This window comes from Myripristis murdjan, chromosome 16 (genome assembly GCF_902150065.1).
Source record: "Myripristis murdjan chromosome 16, fMyrMur1.1, whole genome shotgun sequence".
Taxonomy (NCBI): domain Eukaryota; kingdom Metazoa; phylum Chordata; class Actinopteri; order Holocentriformes; family Holocentridae; genus Myripristis; species Myripristis murdjan.
In genome coordinates, this window is record NC_043995.1 from 4,218,530 (window position 1) to 4,239,483 (window position 20,954).

At 42.0% G+C, this 20,954-nt stretch overlaps 2 protein-coding genes across 2 annotated transcripts in view; both read left to right on the forward strand.

Annotated features, from left to right (window-relative positions):
- Window positions 1-16,670, forward strand: part of eif3ea (eukaryotic translation initiation factor 3, subunit E, a) — a 32,484-nt gene extending 15,814 nt beyond the window's left edge. The window contains exons 8-13 of the mRNA XM_030072633.1: window positions 1,059-1,185; window positions 3,837-3,938; window positions 8,315-8,424; window positions 14,165-14,267; window positions 14,746-14,880; window positions 16,490-16,670. Of these exons, the coding sequence (XP_029928493.1) occupies window positions 1,059-1,185; window positions 3,837-3,938; window positions 8,315-8,424; window positions 14,165-14,267; window positions 14,746-14,880; window positions 16,490-16,525 (613 nt within the window). The 3' untranslated portion in view covers window positions 16,526-16,670. The remainder of the gene's footprint in view (window positions 1-1,058; window positions 1,186-3,836; window positions 3,939-8,314; window positions 8,425-14,164; window positions 14,268-14,745; window positions 14,881-16,489) is intronic.
- A 3,765-nt stretch (window positions 16,671-20,435) lies between these two features.
- The window catches only part of rspo2 (R-spondin 2), a 71,337-nt gene continuing 70,818 nt past the window's right edge, over window positions 20,436-20,954 (forward strand). The window contains exon 1 of the mRNA XM_030072441.1: window positions 20,436-20,829. The gene's annotated coding sequence lies outside the window, so the exon portion shown is untranslated. The remainder of the gene's footprint in view (window positions 20,830-20,954) is intronic.

Sequence of the window (20,954 nt, forward strand, 5' to 3'; positions counted from 1 at the left end):
GGGAAATTGAACTCTTACTTGATGTCTTGGCTGCATGTCTCAGTAGCATCTTCAGCAGCTTATACAGCAGCACTGTTGCCCCAGACTCAAAAAAGACTAAGTCCCCTAAGTGGGGTTGGGCAAATGTTCCTTATGCCCCCCCCCCCCCCCCCCTTCAAATCCCAGATATGGTACAGTGACTCATGCAGGATTGCTTGCTATTAGAGCCCCCCTGGAGAGTGAGTAGGTGTAAGTTAATCAGGAACACAGCATGAAGCATTGTGGTCTGCCACGGGAGTCAAGCAGCTACAAAGGGAGGGAGGGAGTTCCTCTAAAATCAGGCTGACGATGGCTTCACCAAGCAGCCCCCTTGTCCCTTTAATTGGTCCAGCTAATTAAATTGTTGTCAGTGCTCGCTCTCTTTGTACACCATGTGTTCGTTTGGCCTCAGCTGTAGGAGCGCTAAAGGGGCCCACTCATTGTGGCGGGGCAAACTCCACTTCCTCTTTTCAGGTTTAATTTGGTCAGTGGGGGTTGAGTGGAGAGTGAAGTTCAAAGATAGATGTTAGGATAAGAATAAGGAGTGGTTCTGATACAGTTATTGCCCATCTTGACAAGCCAGGCGTTGTATGAACGTAGACCTTACAAGTTGTTTTTAGAGAAACACTGTCTCCAGAGTCAGTGTGGGATTAGAATTGGCCTGTAACAGGGCCCTGTCTCTCGTGCTCAGCCCTTAGCTAGTTGACCTATGGTTGAAACACCAGTCCCTGATGGATAGGGTTTCAGCTACTGGGCAGGTCCCTGTTCGCTGATCTGTATCTACTAGCCAGGGTTTCCTTTCCCCCCCTCCCTCTCATAAGAAGCTAATGAAAGAGACGGCTTAGAGCTGGGACCCATGTCCCGCATAGAGAGTCCTATTAGGACACTTATCTGTTTAGCAGGAAAGGCTATTGCTCCATTCTAAATGCCAGAAACCCAATAAGCAGCCAAAATGTTATATTGTGTGTCCTCGTTAAAAGAACATGCTTTTTCTACAATGGTCCGATAAGTGATGATGACCTTTAATTTTCTCATTCCAGATACCTCAATGCCATCCAGACCATGTGTCCTCACATCTTACGTTACCTAACTACGGCGGTCATCACAAACAAGGATGTTCGTAAACGTCGGCAGGTTCTCAAAGATCTAGTGAAGGTCATACAGCAGGTAAAATTCTTTATTTTTCAGGTCATGATTTTCTTACACTTCAAAGTACAAACAGTTATCAGGTCAGAACTTACAGACCTAAGGTTGTATACAGGCATAAGTGAGTGAGTAACTGACCATGTAAACCCAATAACATTGCTAACAGTCGATTCCAAGAGCAGGGAGAGTTTATTGGGGTTTGGGTCCAAGCTGGAGAAGTCTTGAACCCATTACTTTTGATGAATGGCAGTGCACTGTCTGATTGTAGTGTACCGATGTCTTCCCCACCAATGACAGTAGCTTCTTCAGAGATCAATGGCTCTGAAATCCAAATAAGCACCGTCTCGGTGGGTTGTGGGTAATCACTAAAACATGTGCTCACTGCTCTCTGCTCTATGGCCTTAGGTCTTCTTGGGACTCTTCCTCTAAGCATGGTTTGGAACTGCTGGGAGTTGAGAATGTGTTTTTACTCAAGTCCTTGTAAATCGTAATGTTTATTTAGCTATGGTCCCCAGCAATTGGCATTTAGATTATATAATCTTTATTGTTCTTTGCTTGTCAAGGAACTTGAGCTGAATCTTGTCTTATGGTGTTATTTTGCTTTTCTGATTGAAACTGTCAAATATGCTGATATCAGAGATTTTTGGTAATTTTTGAACACTTTAAATGCTTTATTAATTTACTGTTTAACTGTGTTAAATCATGAATCCAGCAGGATTATTGCATGCATATTGCAACTTCAGTATGGTTTAAGTATATTTACATTTCGATGCTTTATTTGCATCCAAATGCATACTTTGTATTTGCAATTGCCACCGCTGCATCCAAAGAAATTTTCTTGTGGTCGCTCTTGAGGCAACAGTAACTGACTTTCAAATATTGACTTTAATTAATATATGATTCTTTCAGTGTTTGGTGTGGACATGGGTTGTGATTAGGTCACAACAGCTATTGATTTTCATTGCCATGGAAACAGCATTACCTGGATAGAAGTTTGTGCTGTACCCCCACAGACACACTGCTTGCGAATGCTCTAGAGGTCACAGTTTTTTGTGTTTTAGTGTTTTTTTTTTTCGCAAACTATCCCCCTCTCACAAATAATTTGGTGAAAACTCCCAAATATTAAAAAGTTTGACAAAAACTCCTTTAACAAAACCTATTTTGTCAAAATAGTAAAACCATAACAAAGTAAACCACCATGTCTTGAGTGACTGAACGTTCTATAGAAACTTTGACTTCATTAACATTTACAGTTAACAATGACAGACAATTTTGTTTGACCTAGATCAGATACACACAAGCAAGTCACTTATAATTATGCACTTCTATGTATAGTGTTTGATGAAGAATTGTTCTTTTTGGGAGCAACATCCAGCAGTGCAGTTACCTGTTAAAAAAAAAAATACAGAACTTAGTCTGCTCTTAAGACATCCCCAGCCTTTGGCAGTCCCAGTTAAAAATAGTTTGTTCCCTTGTTGTAATGTCCAGCCAGCTTTGTGGAGAGGATAGGATCATTCTTGTTTTGTCTCTAGCCAGAGTCACTGCAGGGATAGAAGCCAAAAATGACTCCCCACAGTGGCTCTGGCTACTTGGCTAGTGTTTACAGTATTGAGTGGAGTGAATTTGGCTGCAGGTGAATGTTTGTGTTGTGACAAGAAAAAATAGTTAAAGTTCATGTTAAAATTTGCTATCTATAAGTTCAAATGTAATCAGCACAATCTCATTTTAGAAAAAAACATATTTTGCTCTTACAACCTGTATCTGCCTTACAGCTCCAATGTATTGTGAGCACCCTCCTGTTATTCAGCACGACATTTATAGTTGTTTGCTTCTGTGTGTAGGGTATTTAAGCAGGTGAGTCACTTTCAGCTGCACATTCGTATGTGTTGGCTTTGGTGTAGCCCTGATACAGTGGCCTTAAGGAATCTATCACTATATAGGTTTTAACCTTTCTTAAAGAATCCTGTGCTGCTCCACTAAGATGTCTCCCTACAAAAGTCAGAGAGGTTTATAACAAAAAATTATATGAGGGCTGAAACGATTCATTGAGGAACTCGAATAATTTGATTACTAAAAATCCTTGATATAAATTCTTTTACTAAAAGCTGAGTTTAATCTCTTGAGGCCACGGACGACAATTACTGTGGCACAAACACATAATTTGACTATGCGAGTTGCTAACCATGATAGCCAGTTTAGGACAGGGACAGACAACACAACAGTTGCAATTCCAACAAACTGCCATGTACGTAGTGTAAATGTATTGTCATGCAGTGTTTTCTTGCTACTAGTTTCTGATTTTGTTGCCAAGGTAATAAAAGCTTGCATGCCTTTACCAATTGAAAGAGAATCCCAGTTTGCCTTTGACTGCCAGTGGCAGTAGTGAGTGTATTGCTTAGAAGTGCAATATAAATTACAAGTGTATACAGACATGTTTTTCATTTTTATTGACAAAGTCTATTAAGTTGCTCACAAAGTCAAAATCTTTGAATCTTAATTGTTGTTGGTTGAAGTTTGTTGTCATCAGCATATCTAAGATGTCGGGAATTCTTGAAAAATATGAATCTACAATAGGTTGTACATCACGCTGGTGTATTGATCAGCTTCAGACAAAACAGGTAGTGAGCTTGATACTACTACTAAGCTGTCACTTGTTTTTTTTTTTACCCCAGGAATCTTATACCTACAAAGATCCAATCACAGAGTTTGTGGAGTGCCTGTATGTGAACTTTGACTTTGACGGTGCACAGAAGAAACTGAGGGAGTGTGAGTCGGTAAGTACTAACCCTAACCTCCCCACCACCACTTAACTCATTTCAATCTTATGTTTTCATTCTATTTGTTTAATTATTTTTTGAAAATGTGAGGAGAAATCAGTCCTGATTTGCTGTGCCCCTCTGTAATGATATTTTGAAGCATACTGAGGAGCCCAGATTTGTGGGTCAGTCCCCTGAACTTTCTCACAGAACACAGTAGTAAACATCATCAGTGATGATGTGATTTCTGTCTGACCTCCTGCCAGTTCACACAGCCTTATTTTGATGGAGTTCTGCATTGGTCCAGTGCACACAGACCAATGATAGTCTGTGCTTTATATCATACTGGATGATGCAGAGGTCCTCTTGGGCACCCTGTGACTCACAGCTTGGGTCAGATTTTTACTATGGCCTGTAATTGTCCATCAGGCTAGTAGTTAACAGTAAAAGCTTTATAAGCAGAGGTCCATGCAGAGGCGTGCAGACGCTCATTTTAAGAGGGAGGTCTGTCACCGAAGAGCCATTTAGAGCATTTATTTCCATTTTGGTTTGTAATGGCTCAATGGCTTATACCATAACAATTCTAACTGTAGTCCTTGAGCTAAGAATGGAATATGAGTGGCATGCTGTAAAAGCCCTGTCTGTATGTTGACTACACAGCTACTGTGAACACTTTGTAATGTGATTTGATTTGACAACTTAAAGTGACTCACTGATTTTTAGTGCTAGGGGAAAATATCTATCTGCCTCTCTATTGATCTGTCTATCTGTTGATCTGTCTATCTATTTGTGATTTTATCACGAAGTGCAGAGGCAGCTTGGTCAAACTACAAATTGTGTGTTGAATAGCGATGCTGTTAATGCAGTTAATTACTATCAATACTATGAGAAGTATCAGAATATAATAATTGTATCATGACCTGTGGTGCTGAAATAGGAATGTAGGAATGTATCATCAGACTCTTGACAAAACTCGTCGTAACTATACATGCCATACTATTAGGCCACTCACAAATATGCAGACTTGAGTGTCTGTGCATGTCTTGTCATTAGTTTGTGTACAGTTTGATGTCAATTACTATGAGTTATGATGTTCATAACTCTTACTGTCTAATGTACACAGCTCAAACTCTACTTTCTAACACCTAACCAACCAGCTGGTGTCATTTTCTAGAATTAATCTCTGCCTAAAACAAATATTTTATTTTGCTCAAGCTTCCTGACCATAAAAACTTGTTAGAGTATTTATTGACCAACTCCCACTTTACTGAAGTAGAGTGGGACTTGGGCAAGGTCATGTAGTGTATTTACAATCAAAAGATAGTATTACAGCAACATTTCAGTGTAAAATCTTGCCGTTCAATATCAGGTTTCTTATAAGTTGCAGTATAAGGCAACTTCGACTTAATCTTGTGGTGCCATGATGGTGTAATTGTTTTTGTCTCAAAAGACTTTGATGTGTGACCTTCAGGAAATTCCTCAGTGTTTCAAATTTTCATGTTGATGGGGCCTCTGATTTCAACTTCCTCTGCCAGGGCTTGGCTGTGCACCATATTTTGAGCTATTTACTGCACACATGCTGCATTTTCACCCAGTTAGATGGATGCCATAATTGTGAGGAAATTAATGTCATCATTCATTTATGGCAAATCATGTGCTACATTGATGAACTATGCCCCGGAGATGACTAATTTAGGCCCACTGATGAGGGTCTGGTCAGGTTCTAGAGGCCCAATCAATGGACAGTAATCAGATGTAGAGAGAGAGAACAGGTGTCCTAATTGGTGTTGTGCTATATGTATATTTTCTGAAACTTGATCCCCTGGTACATTCTTTGCATACACACTGCATACACATTTGGTTTTCCCAAATGACTTGATAATTTGGACCTACAGAGGAATAAAAGACTAAACTCGGGGCTATTTGGCCCCTTTTTCATCTTTTGCCTCTTGACGATAAACGCTCACAATGAAAAACATCTGGCCTGATCAAATGGCTCTTTCACAGGAGTAAATGTTTATAAATCATGTCAGCGGTTTACTGAAGGTTCCATTTCGTTCTAATCTATTTTTAAGCTAATATAAAGAGTCTGCAGCTTTCCAAGTCACCATTTAACAAATGAGGAAGTTATAACCAAAGTCATTTGCGCAGATTTGTTTTTACTAAGTTATACCCTCACAAAATCTGTGTTTGGTCAGAAAGAATTCAAAGCACGGTCCCAGAGAAAATGAGATTTTTCCTGTGCAAAAGCCTCCAGGGGCCATCTCCAAATGATGACATGTACTACCAGCAATATTAGGGCTATATCCGATTTCAGCTAAGACATGACACACTCCCTCAATCACCGACCTTGTTAAACACTAGCACGCACTTTTTGAGGACTCTCTGGGTTGGTCTTGACCTTATGCCACAGGGTTCTGTTTACAGAGACTGTACTGTGGTTAAAACAGATGCTCAATCTCAAGTACCTCTCAGGTCAGAATCCAAGTTACTCCAGGTGCTTTTAACACTGGCCTGGGAATAGGTACCTGTCACTCTTATCAGTGCTTGCCCAGTACATAGAGACGCCCTCATCAGACCTTCACAAGCATGTGTAGCGAGGCGGGTGGTTACACAAAAGGTTTAACTGCACCTTCAGTGCGTTATCTTTGATGGTCTTCAAACATTTGGCAATACTGGCTTTTTTGAAGTCAATAATGTAAAAGTTTTTTTGTTTTTTTCTTTTGAGACGTTAACCATGAAAAAGAACATTACTCGATTTAAGGGGATGTTTCATAGAATGTAGAGTGATATTGGGGGTAAACAGATACTCCATATGGGATGGGCTGTCTTCTTGATGAGCATTTTTAATGTGTCATTTTAGAGCCATTGAGAAGACAAAAAAGAAATTACATCACCACTATGAGTGGCACCCATCTATGTAGTGATTGCTCTAATAGCCAGATATGGATATTCTTTTCAACTTCCCTGTCTTCAGTTCACTGTGCCCTTCACAATGGTTTGAGTCAACTGCTTTTAAAGTGGGGAGTTCAGCGTGGTTTAAATTGTCCTGTTCAGGGTGTTCAACTGTTTTTTTTTCTTTCCCACTCCACCCCAATCTGGAATCACTGTCAGATGTTAAATGCTTGCATGTCAAAGAATGAAAAGTATAGGCCTACCTATAGTTCAGCCCCTCAGATTGTGCATAAAAGGGCTCTTTAAGCCCCTTTCAGAATTTGTTTAAGCTTTGTGGTCTGAATCCCAGATGACAGTAATTAGGGCACTTAGCTGTTCAAAGTTTATCAGCATTAGATAAGCGTTGTCATAGCTGAAATGTGCATTGCCTGATAGCACCATGTAGTTGGGATTTATTCAAGCAGAACTTAGGCAGATAGCAGCTTTCTAAGCTTAACCAAACAAAGAACTTGTAATTCTTAGAGAGCTTTTGAAGATGGAGGACTGTGATGTGAAATAGCACTCAAAGGATAGCTGGAACGCAGCAAGCACTGCGGAATGTGAGCATTTCGCACAATGGTACCTCTGGGTGCATAGCTGGGTCATGAACATTTACAGTAGATGAAGTAGATGAATTGTCCATCTGCTCTTTTTGGGTAGTGTCAAAGAGTCGAAGCAAGACTGTATTTCTTAGTGATGTAGGCCACAGGTAATACATGAACTGCTGAAAAGCCTTGCTGTCATCGGTGGGCTTATGTGGACTAGAGGTGCTCATGTGGCTTTCGATGACTTGAGCACCCAAGAAAATCTTATGGTGTCTAAATTTGTTGATACTGGTGACACAGTAGAACTGACACAATACCACTGGACCAGATGAAGGGTGATAAGTCACAGACACTGTGGTCAGTTCAGTGGCTGGCTCAATTTATACGTTCTAGTCTCATGTGGAGGCGGTAGAATTCAAAGATTTGTGGTTGATTTGGAGCACCCTGCATGGCTTGGGATTACTCTCTTACAGATGGGGCTTTCTCCTTTAAGGTTTTTGCCAAAATAAACCATTGGGTAACTTAAATGTGGCCAGAAGAGACCTCCCTACCCAATTCACCCTGACTCTATCTCAGAGATGGTGATTTTTTTTCTGTTCTGTTTTAATTTGACTTGGGTTTCAGTGAATTGAGTTTTCCCACAATTGAATCAGACTTGAATCCCAAAAAAAGGAAGGGGATTGAAACCTGTAATACTGCACTTATGACTCTCCAGGGCTATTCAGTCAGAAAGCCCAAACTTGATTGCCATAACGAGTCTCTCAAAAACTCTTAACTCTGTCCTTACTTCACTATTTTACCTTCCTTGGACTTTGCAGTGCTTCAGTAGAAACTTTCAGCTAGCCTACACTGACAGAAATAACTCTTAGTATAGTATTTACACAAGCGTTCCGTAATCTATTTTTTGTCTCTCAGGTTCTTGTGAATGACTTCTTCCTGGTGGCTTGCCTAGAGGACTTTATTGAGAATGCTCGCCTCTTCATCTTTGAGACCTTCTGCAGAATTCATCAGTGCATCAGCATCAGGTCAGTCACTTGATGCAATCCAAATGAGATAACACTAACAATTACAAGTTGTGAAAGCATTTCCCATCGTTGCCATTGCAAGGATACAGTAAAGTTGCCTTCGGACTCTTACACAACAGAATCCAGACAGACATCCCTGAAGACTAACAGGAAGTAACGCATGCTGTCACTAGACGTTCTTGGAGACTACTGGCAGGAAGTAAAATCAGCGGCTTTGTGATTAGTGGAATGTTTCTTGTAGATAGGTGTTTATTGCCCCTTCCCATACACATCCACGCTGACCCCTCACATCTCTGGGATTTAGCATTGGGAGGTTTAACTGCTTCCAGCTCTCCGCTGGTTGTCCTGCTCACTCCACTTTTAAGACCACCTGAGCAGCATCAATTCATGGACAGGTTTCTCCCAGGAAGAGGTCAGGGTTTAGACAGCTTTAGATGTTGCCAGCTGCTAACACACAGGAACATTGCAGCTGCCTTTCTTTTGCATGGATGGAGGTCAGGGGGTTCTGAAGGTCTCTATTGACCCCTAGTTCAAAATACAGTGTTGTTACATGAAAATTAAATTGACCTTGGATGCCCACCAAAACCAAGAAATTTAGTCAATGCTAATTATAGTGAGCATTAGGGGAGAGAAGAAAAAAGATTATAGTAATTGTCTGCAATTAAGAGGGATTATAGGATTTGGCTGCCTCTTTACATCAATTTTAGAGAATGACAAATATAAAGACAGAGCATCCACTCTTCCCAGACAGTACTCATCTTTTTATGAGTAGATTTGTCTCAATTCTGATATTACATTAGCAGATGCATAAGTAAGTCTTTTGTTTATCATGATTACTTAACTTTTTTTGAGAACAAATTGCCCTGTCCTTTGAGAAAGCCTTAGTCACATTATAGTGCGCCTCAGGCATGTTAGGGATGTTCAAATTTTGAAGGCAGGCCTCCATTTCAAATATGCTACCATGAACACACTGTGCACAGTGGAAAGAGGGAATGAATTACTTCTCTTGACACAAAAATGATTGCATTGACTGTTATATAGAGCTGTGGAGGTCTGTAGTCAAGGTTGAACCATGGAACATGATCAGGCTCTGTCGAAATCTCCAGTTGCAGATTGTCTGGAATTGATTAGGAGTCCTGGTTCTTTTTGGCAGTCTTACTGCAATTGGATCCATTTACTTGTTAAAGACCACAAAGGTTAGTGGTAACATTGAAATAGGAAGTTGAACGGTGATTTTTCTACTTTTCACCTTTTTTTAGCACTTAAAGGTTTTTGTTTGTTGAGCTTTCTAAAGAAAGAATGCACATTATGGGCAGTGTCAGGGATTTCCATGTTTATATTTGGTGTTGTTATGACGATGGACAGAGCATATCTATTTTTGACAGACGCCCAAATTCCAAGTCATTAGTCCTCTACCCAGAAGCACTCTGCACCCAAGCATGGACTCAAATGAATTTGATGCCTGTTTTTAATGAGGCCATTTTTACAGCTGTTGGCCATGATGGTTTCACAGATATTTAGCTTGCCTTTTGCCCACGGCATGGGACACAAAAGTAGACTAGAAGTTGGCGTAATTGAGTTATTTTATGCAATAAAGTCTTATGTAAAACGTACTGTAGGCAGTGAAAATGTGACCCGGCGATTCAAGCCTGCACTTGTAATTGCATACACACACATCCTTTTGTCTAGACTTTTGAATGTCCCTTGTGTGTGTGTCAGAATGTGTGTGCGGAATGGGGGGTGTCCAATTTAATTTTGCTTTCATTGTTTGATTTACAGGGTTTATTCCCTTAGTTTGATGTTTCAGTGGCAAGACCTTCCTTTGACCTCAAATGGCACACTTGTCCTCTGACGTTTTAAGTAAGTGCTTGAGACATGATGATTTAGCCTTCACTACCCTGGAAATGGTGGGCAGTGGACAGTATTTTCCCCCCATCACCACACTGTATTTGTACACAACAGCTCACTGGTAGTTGGAAGGATTGTGTTGTGTATTTGGATGTAAGATGGAAGATCTTTCCACCTCACAATTGAGTCATTAGAAAGACCACACGGTCATTTCGGTTTCCCTGAAAAATCAATTTTATCCCAAGCTGAAAGCGAGGTTGCTCCAAATGGCTTGGAATCTCCAAACCCTATCATATGTTAGTGTTTAACAATGCATTCATTTTAGCCCAGCCATGTTAAGAGGGGGGGTTACTTTTAAGAGGGGTCCCCCTTCTGCTCTTTCCTTTAACCTAGTTATACCCCAATGCCTGACCCCTTTCACCAAGTGTGAGTTTGGTATTGAGACACACAGGAGTCCTCTAGCCTGAAGTCGAAAGCTCAGGAGCCAAGGAGTGAGCAAGGGGTCGAAATGAAAGTGATCCCCTCTCCCCTAAGGAACAGGCCCATGGTTGTGTAAAACAAAACCAGTTATAGAGGTTGTCGGCTTGGCTTAAGGGCCAAAGGATGTCAAGAGTGTAGGTTGTGTAAGTCCAGCCCTTTCCTTTGCCCCTCTCTCATCTCCCCTCTTTTTTTAAACTCTCCTTGCCCTGCATCTTGTTTTATTTTTTTCAAGGTCTAAAAAGGGGTAGCTGTCAGAAGACCTGTCTCAGAAAGACAATGAGATAAATCAAGCCCCCTTTGATATACAAATATCCTGCTCAGAAGAAAAACATTGCCAGACTTACCTTTTTATAAATTAGATTAGAGGCCCTGGGTCTTTTGGGGCGCTTTGTTTTCCTGTGTTATACTGAAGAGATCACGTTCAGACGGGTTAGGGGTTAGCTTAACTCCCCGGCGAGGAAACCAGATCATGTTTGTTTTGATCATCCTATCTAACTTGGGCTTGACTGGCATGTGCCCCCACTTTACCAAATTGCCAAACAAAACACTCAGGACCCCTGTGTGGCAATCACTTAATCGTATGGGGAAAATCCGAACCATAACAAAATGCGTTTGCATTTGCTATTGATTATTTGATCTATAGGTAATAAGTGTAAGGTTGTCTGGGTGTGAGGCCTGGGCTACAGTGGTGTGTCACTCTCATCAGGCCTTGACTGTTGTTTTTGTTCTTTAAATTGCTGTAGAACGAGGTGTGCAAAATTGTTGATTATTCCGTAAAATGTTGTTCAGGCCACCCACATTGTCAGATTGCCACCTTTACTGGACTGTCGTTTGCTGTGAATCTTGTTTACTGCCCCTCAGTACACTATTTGCTCTGTGTGAACAGCATTTAGGTCTGCAGATTTACACCACAAAATGTGGCCTTACCCTCAAGCAAAACCCTTCAAGGCCTCCGGGGTGTAATAGTGTCACTTTGTGATGGCCGACATATGTTAGCCATCACGACCTAAACTCACGTCATTTGACAGCTGACTCTTTCTGTACTTGTTTGGTCCCAATAATGATCCATAAGAGCAATTTCTTGGCCATGCATCATTTTCCACAGGTTTTCTGAGCTTAAGTGTAATCAGCTGTCCTGCAGAGCAAGTGGTGGGAGTCAATATGAGACAAGTACAGTGTGACAGGTTGATAAGCCTCCCTGTGTGCCTCTTGCCTCCTCTGGACTGCTGACATCCACATGAATCACTTCTAACTGGTGTTTTCCTGTCTGTTATCCACCTTCGCCATCTGTGCTGATAGATAATGCATTGTCACTGAAAGACCAGAGCCTAATTTGTTCATTATGCTGACGTAGTGACATTTATTTGTTGTTTAAATGCTTTGAATGCCCCTTCCAGACACTGAATTTTCAGTGTTTTTCCCCTGAAAATTCTGGATTAGAAAAGGGATTTTTTTTCCTGTTGCATAAAGTTAAGGCCAACATCATGAATACATTTACTTTCAAACAAAAGAAAGTCCTAGAAGAGTCAAGGTGTGGGAGCAACAACTGAAATCAGTATTGGCAGTGGTGGCATGCGTGTCTGCCGACCCTTTGCGTGAGAAAGTGGTTTGGTCTGGCTAGATTCTAGCTTGCTCACCGGTCTGCTACACTAAAGGAGGCTCACAAAATGTGATTAATGGACCAGGAAGTGATAATTAGTGGGGTAAATTGTTTTTATATAGGTCTCATAACCCCTGTTATTTTGTGTACACACACACATACACACACACACACACGCACACACACACATCAAGAGCACTCAGACTCTGCACTCACAAATTAGTAGCTATTTCAACAAGTATGTGTGTTAATAAGGTTTGTTTAAGGAGAGGGGTATGCATTTGCCTCCATCAGAGTGTGTGCATGTGTGTGTGTGTGGTTAGTGTTTTAGGTGTCCTGCTTTAGGAATGAGAAGTCAAGTTGCTGTAGAAATTGTGGGCATTGCATCACAAGGGAGAGGGATATTTATTGGGGCCCTTATAAGAAATGGTTGGGGGGTGGGGGCAGGAAACGTAGTGGGGAGGGGGTCTAGATAGGGGTATTGCTGGGGTCTAGTTATTTTGAAAGCCACAAGGGAAGCCAGCTGCACTTGGGGAAGGCTTTGGATCAAAGAATCGCAGCCACCCTCCTACCTCCCTCCGTCTGTTGTGACACATCCACATCCCGCTGTATCAAAGAGCAGCCCGGCCTCCAGCCTGGCTTTCATTTTCAGGGACAGTAGCTGGTCAGACTGGTGTGTCACAGCAGGCTTTAGCGACCAGGTGGGGACAGAGAGTGTGTCCAGGACATCAAAGAGGATAAGGGGTAGAGGCCTCAGAGAAAACAGGCTCACAACAAGGGGGAGTCCCACCACATCTAATTGAGTTACTCTTACAAGTCTCTAAATCTTGCTCCCTGTAATGGACAGGCACTGTAAGTCTCTGGCTTTTGGGAGTTCTTTGTTTGCTTCTAGTCAGACACGTTTTAGCCCAAGTACAGCATGTAAGCCATTTATTAACATTGTCAAATTGCAATTAGCAACCAGTCATCTGGCACCTAATGTGCAGCATCTATCATGATGCAGTGTAACAAAGTTATTTGGTTAAATAACAAATTTCAGACTGGTGCATCATCAGTTCCAATCATAGGCCACTTAGACATAATCCCTGTTCACACCGGACTAATTGCACCTGGGGATGTCCAGTGATTTGTAATGTGATTTGTAATAATTTATTACAAATCGCCATCTCTACAGTTATAACTGTAGAGATGGTCTGTGGATTTTAAGCCCATGTGGGTAATTTCTGAATTAAAAATGTCTGTTCAAATTGCTCACTGTATTTCAGTGCGGACAGAGGCCCTCTAGTAGTCACATATGAATCAAAGTCTTGATAGTTTCAGTCACAGTTAATTTGTGTGAAGGATTTCTTCCTCTACAAGTGCGATTTCTACTTTGACTCTATCTTGAAAAACAGATGCAGCAACAGAATCTATCGAGTGCATTTTCTTTGGACTTTGAGTGCATTTTCAGTGCAAATCAGTACAAACAAGTTTTGCTTCCCTAGAACAGGAAATGAAGAATCCGGGACAGCAATGATTTCAGTGAATTTCATCCCTCGAGACACCGAGGTGGGGGGAAATTCAGCGATGATATGAGGTCCCCATATAATGTTAGTCTCATCTAAACAGGGCTGAGGCCAAATTGTTACCCAACGTATGTGCATTTTCTCTATCAGAATTATCCTCAGTTCAGTTCTAAGCATGAATATATATATGAACTGTAATATATATATATATATATATATATATATATATATAAACATGCTGTTAGAGACCCTTCATGTTGCCTCTCAACCAGGTTAGAGTCTGATGTCTGTCCTGTGTCCTCTCTAGCATGCTGGCAGACAAGCTGAACATGACGCCCGAGGAGGCTGAGAGATGGATTGTCAACCTTATCCGCAACGCCAGGCTAGATGCCAAGATAGACTCCAAACTGGTAAGATGTCCCGTCTGCTTCCTCAATCAATCAGCTTAAGACTTGATTGATTAATCAAAGCTTTTTAAGCACCCCCTTTGCAAATTGGGTGGTTGTGACAGTCACATGCTCCTTTTTAGATTTACCCATTTTGTGTGGCTGCATAAGGATAAAGATAGAAGTATGTCATCGCTTGCATCACGATTTTGAAATTGAAGGGTACACTGTAAAGACATTGTAACTGTAATATCTCATCCTTGTTGAGTCCCTCTGTGAGTCTTCATGTTGAACCTGCATGTTTTGGTGTACACGTCACAGCAGAAGTTCTCTGTAATCTGCAAATCACAGCCCACTCCTCTGGAATGATATAGAATTATCTCAATGTGCCTCGATGTGAATGTGACCATGTAGCCACTGGTTGGAGTGTCTGCAAGAGCAAATGTGATTGGCTTATTTGTTCAGATTGTTTGTCTGTCCTCCCTCTTTTCCCTTTTTCTAGGGCCACGTGGTTATGGGGAACAACGCCGTATCACCTTACCAACAGGTGATCGAGAAGACCAAGAGCCTCTCATTCCGCAGCCAAATGTTGGCCATGAACATCGAGAAGAAGCAGGCCCACAGCAACAGGAACGAAGTGAGCAAGACACATGGGCACGATGTACACGCCCAAACCTTCAACACCAAACACCCAAAGCTGTCCCTTCCTTAAGCGGTGACATTTCTAGAGGGTTGACATAGGGCTTGGCTATAAAACAATAACAGTAATTATCACCACGTTATCAATATAAAAATGGTTTAAAAAAGTGTCTGCAAAGTGGTAAATTTTAGCCAGATTATATTCCATGATTGATGCACAAATAACCAATCATGTGGCAGGTTGTACGCTATGTTACAATCGAGGAGACACACACCGCACACATGACCTGTGCGGTGTATCGTAAAGTAGTCTGAAGGAGATCAGTATAATGAGCCAGAACATTCTGGTTTCCTCAGACTTCACTGAGAAGTAAAAAGTAATAAAAAAAAATAGTAATAATTATTGGATATATACCAAAATAATTACTGATATTGGCTGCTATGATACATTTTATTGCGATAACATTTTTGGCCATATCGCCCAGCCGTAGGTTGACATGAAGTCACAGTGGTTCAAGCATCTCAAATGATCAGGTCAGAAGAACAAGGCTGAAGAATGTTGATGAACAACCATCAACAAAAGCTCTCTTTACACGAAATAAGCCAGTAAGAGCAAGTTTAACAGAGCTAACGCTTTCATCCCGCCATTGCCCTTCAAAGGCCTAATGACAAGGTAGATTCCAAACAGCCATAAAACGAGGCCTGAGCGCAGTGACTCAGCTCGGCAGCGTAAATAAGGTGGACTCTCACACGGGCGGCTTTTGGTGAACATTACTCAAAGCTCTGGAGTTCCCTGCACTTAAGAGCTGCTGCAGATGTCTTGCCCAGGGTCTAGTCATCCCTTGCGTGCACGTTTGTGTGTTTTTGATGTTGACCTTGTGCGTATGAGTGGTATGTAGACCACTCAACTCCCGCAGCTACCCAGAAATTTCATAATCGCACATACATCCTCTGACCTAGCCCTGTCAGTCGTTTCTTCACGCAACGCTACTCTCCTTGAAGTTGGTAAAGAAAGGCTCATCTGTCAAAGCAAATTGATGCACCGGTTCCCCCACTCAAAGCACACCAAGGTCACAGAGTTACAACAGACATGTTAAATGTTCACTTTTTAACTGTGTTGCCCTTAAGTGAGTATCTTTTGATGTGCTAAATTACCCTCCTCCCCATTGTTTGAATATCTGGAGCCGGAGTGCTGCCATAACCCTGTCCTGTATAAAAAAAAAAAAAAGCAAAGACCCCCCTCATTAAGGAGTTTTTGTAATTAGACAAAAGAGGCTGCAAACAACTCACAGAGCACCATTACATCCTGCGATCCTCAGGGCTACAAATCACTTACACATAAAGGGCATTTACTGCCAGCCATCTGGGTCAGCTGCTGAGGGTCCCTGTCAGCTGTCACAGCCACCTAGTGCCTACCAATAGAACACACACACACACACACACACACGTCGTACCCTCCAAGAAGGAAAACGTCACCACTTAACTGCTTGCACATGTACAATACTTTTTCACATTTCCCGCAATCAGCAACAAAGTGTTTCTTTCGATCAGTCTTGCTGATCTAAATCTGGACTAATTTTATGTTTTCTTCACCCTTTTCCTTCCAGACACCAAACTGGGCAGGTCAAGAAACTGGATTTTAAAAGCATTAAGAAGATGGATGGATTTTGTGCCATTTTTCTATGCATCATTCCACTACCTTTTTTGTGCTTACTTGTCCCTCAAGGAGCAGAGTGCTTTTTGGTTCAAGTCATCACCAATTCAATAAAAGAGTAACCTACAAAACCATTTTCACCCATGATTGCCTTATTTCTGGACATTACAAATGGCGGTTGAGGTTTGAGTGGTCAGACTTTTTTGTGTCGTTAATACTTGATGAAGTTTTAATGCGTGCATTGAGTCACTGAGTGGGACAGTTAAGACTGCTGCGTGTGATGCGGCTCATGTATGCGCTGTAATGATGAATGGCTGTTTAGTCTGTTGGTTTTATGGTGTTTTAGTGGTTCGCTTCACCATGGCAGGCAGTCGCGCTGAGTGGGATGTCAGATGAAGGGGCAAACAGAGGTGATGTACAGTTACTAGTGGTCATACTCTCTGCCAGTCATCCTTCCCATCTGAGGACATGAGGGAGCCATAAAGAACCATTAGCCAGACGGACACAATCTTTTTAATGTCCCCCGCCCCCTCTCTTTTCTCTACTTTGGCCTTCTCATAACTCAGCCCTCGCTTTCTGTGTCTCTCCCTCCCTCCTGTCTTTATCACGACTGTTCACAAACCAGTCTCTCATTTCTCCTCCTGCCCTGAAGCTGTATGCCTATTCTGATATAAAAATTAAAGCTGCACCAAGCTAGATTTTTAGGGTAAAAAAATAAAAACCCCATCCCACCAGCCTAAATCACAAAGTGTGGTTGCAGTAGAGGATGAAGAATGTGTGACCCTGTTTGCCCAAATTAAGTTCTGTTATTGAATATGTGCACTTTTCTGTGCACAAGAAATGATAAAACCTTAAAGGTGAAGTATGTTCTCTCTTTAAATCAGGGTTTTTTTTTTAAAGTGGGGTCCCGGGACCCCAGGGGTCCTTGAGGGTCTTCCAGGGGGTCCTCACTAAAATGAGGAACAGTCTAAATGCTTGTCAGCCTCACTGACCTGTCCTTTAAATATGATTTTTCAATAATAAATGTCAAGTATTGTTTTTAATTAAGTACAGTTTTCTTGTAATTTTATTTATCTTTGCAAAGTTGCAGGGTTTTTCTTATTTTCTTGTATTTGTTTAGCTAAACTTCATGCAAATTTATAGTGTATATTCGTACATTTTTAACAAATGTTGCAGTCTTTTTGTGCTAATTTGCTCATCTTTCACCATGTTTTTCAAAGAAATGAATTTGCTCAGGTTTGAAAGGGCTAATTCAGAAGACATCACTACAACACAAGAACATACAAGGGATTAGTCCCACATCATGTTTTAACTTCACCACTTTGAATTAATTTGACAAGTAACCAACCAAAAATATGACTTCAAGTAGGGGTCCGGGGCTTAATGAGAGTCAACCAGAGGGTCCAGACTATGGAAAAATGTGAAAGCTCCCATCCCAAATCAGTTAAGTGAACATGACCAGTGTGGTATTCCAGTTTTGTCCAGAGATGGTTGTATCCAGTGTGGGCTGCATCATTTTTCTTTTTTTTTTTTTTGTTGTTTTTCCCCCCATGGTTTTCACACCTTGTAAAGTGACAACAGCCCAGCCTGAGGACTGAACAGTCTGGGTCTTTGAGACGCAGACAGTATAGCAGCTCCCCTCATTGCTTCTATGGCACCCAGGGCTCGGAGCCAGACCATCCAATTGCTGACGTCACCTCCACTTCTGCCGAGTGCAAAGGCCCCGCTGGTCGAACGGGAGGGAGGGAGGGAGGCAGGGAGGGCCAGAGAGAATAATGTGATTGGTTTACCGGCCCCCTTCTCCATGACACATCATGAAAATAAAAGTCCTCGAGGCCTAAATTATCACATTCACCTTACCAGTGCACTCTCAGATGTTGTTTTAGAGAGAAGTCCAGACCAATACCAGGCCTGTGGCTAACAGCCGTCCTGACCACAATGTCTGTCACTGCTCTCTGAATAAATAAATAAACAAAGTCAGGACAAAGGTCACCACTGGTTTTGGCGAGGAAACTTCCATGATGCTTTTTTTTCACATATTGTTAGAGGTTTTCCCCCCACAAAAAGTTTTTTTTTTTAAATTTTTTTTTTTTTTTCAAAGCAAGTTCCAGTGATGAAATGGAAACTTGTACTTGTGTGTGTGTGTATGTGTGTCTGTGTGTTTTATTGCCTCTGGGTAGATTTCTCCCTCTGGTGTCTCATGTACAGACCAGTGTAAGAACAACATGTGTAAATGAAATTTTGTAGTGTAAAGATGGGAGGTCTGTGTGGTTTTCTCTGCGGGGCAGCCTTGCCTGTCCTATTTTCTTCACTTTATTGTCCAGGATATCCGGAATATATGTTCCCCCTTTTTTGTTTTGTTTTTTTCATATAAGGGACATATTGCACATTTCCATTCTGGAAAATAATTGGTGTGATTGTAATTAATATGCCTGTTCATTATTGTCTGACATATGAAATGGTGTAAGTGTATAAATCGATTCATAATGACTCCACACTGCCATGTCTGATGCAGAATCAGTGATGTGGAGAAAAGGATCCCCCCCAAGAAAGTATGGCTCTCACATGAAAATAATTTCCTGAAATAAATAAAAGATTAAGTGCCACACCTAGTGGTTGAAGCGGGTAGAGCATTTACAACTCCTGCAATCAGGACAAAAGCTGAAGGGGATGGATACTAGAGGAACCAGAAATCCCTTACAGACAGTCCAATGGTGACTTTTGGATTTTCTAGACACGAACTGCTACCTATTTCAGCCAGACGGCTTCATCTCTCTTCCTTAACAACATTTCATCTGGGAATTAGCCTCTTGTAATTACTCGCTGCGATGATCTGCAGGGTTGACACGCAGCCAGTTTTTCAGTGTTATTGTGGAGTGGATAGATGCCAACCCACATGGATTTCCCAGAAGGCAGGTTAGGTCTAACCCCCGGTTACTGCAGTCTCAACCGAGGCGCACGAAAGGAGGAGGATGACGGCATCATTTTGGTGGAGGCCCGACCACCGCTGACCAGCTCGGCTCTCTCTTGTTTATGAGGTCGCGTAGGTCAGCGCCCGGGCCCGCGTGGACCTTGAAAACCCTGCAATAATTGAATAATATATACGCATATTCCACAATTACAGCCTCTCCAACAATTATCATTAATTTAGGGGAGAGCAAAGTCCAGGATGCACGATAAAAGAGGCGTGACGGGATGATTGACTTGCGGGCCCACCTCATTACGCACATTATGCTGATATTTGCTTTTTTGGCGAACCTCTAATTGTTCAATATGCCTATCATGCGCTAAATAGAGGAGCTGATACGCGATCAGTGCGGCAGTTACTCAACACAGTTCTTGTATGCTTTTCTAGCGGATGGAGAGGCGCATTATCGGTCAGTGAACTTTCTTCCAACTGCTTAATTTCACCCTTGAGTCTAAACTGCCTCGAAAATGAAAGAATTTAGAGGAAATTTAAGAAACGCATAAGTGACTCTAGTTTGGGATATTCTGTGAGATAAAAAAAAAAAAAATAGCATTAAATTCAACAAAGTTTCTGTCTGGTGCAACAGGCAATTCCCTGTGGGAATATTACAGGGATTTCTTTTTGCCTCCTTCTTAGGGCTGTCTCAGTCTCAGCCCGGTTCCGTTTTGATGCGCTCGCTAGGACCCTGAGGCAACCTCATTTCGGCTAGTGTGAGTGACTGAGCGAGTGCGTGCGTGTGCGTGCGTGAAAGAGAGAGTGTATGTGGGGAGAGAAACTACATGAAATGTCATCCTCAACATCTTAAGTAACAAGAAACAGAAAACTGGAGATCTCCACACGTGACAGGAGCACGGCGCTATATGAGAAAAAGCAGCAAGCATCAGGACCAGTTGGGGAGTCTCGGTCAGCCCGTCAGTCAGGCAGCGCTCAAAGCTCAGCAGCGCGCAAAAACGCAGACAGACAATCCATTGGAGAGGAGATACTCACCGGCCCTCATTCCGCCCTCGCCTCCCCCCTCCTCCTCCTCCTCACCTCAGAAATCAAAATAAGTGAGTTTGCTGCTATTGTGCTACGGGACACAAGCTCGGGTCAGGAAAACGCAGGTAAACGGAATCTAAGCCTTTTACTAAGAGGAGGAAATCCCCTTCACCGCCGCCGCCACCACCACCTTCTCCCTCCTCCTCGGACCTCTGTTCTCCTCTGAAGACGAAGTTTCTCATACAAAGAGGGATGCTGCATGTTCCCGAGCCGCACTTGCACTCAGAGGGAACCTAAAAGTGGACTAGGGCGGAATTAAGCCGACACTTCATTTGATGCACATTAAGGTACAGACCCGAACACGTTGTTTCACGGAGCGTCTTGGCGACGATTACGCACGGCTGCGCTCATTTTTTGTGCTTGTGGAAGGGGGTGTGTGAGCATTGATTTTGCATCTGCGATTGTTATAGCG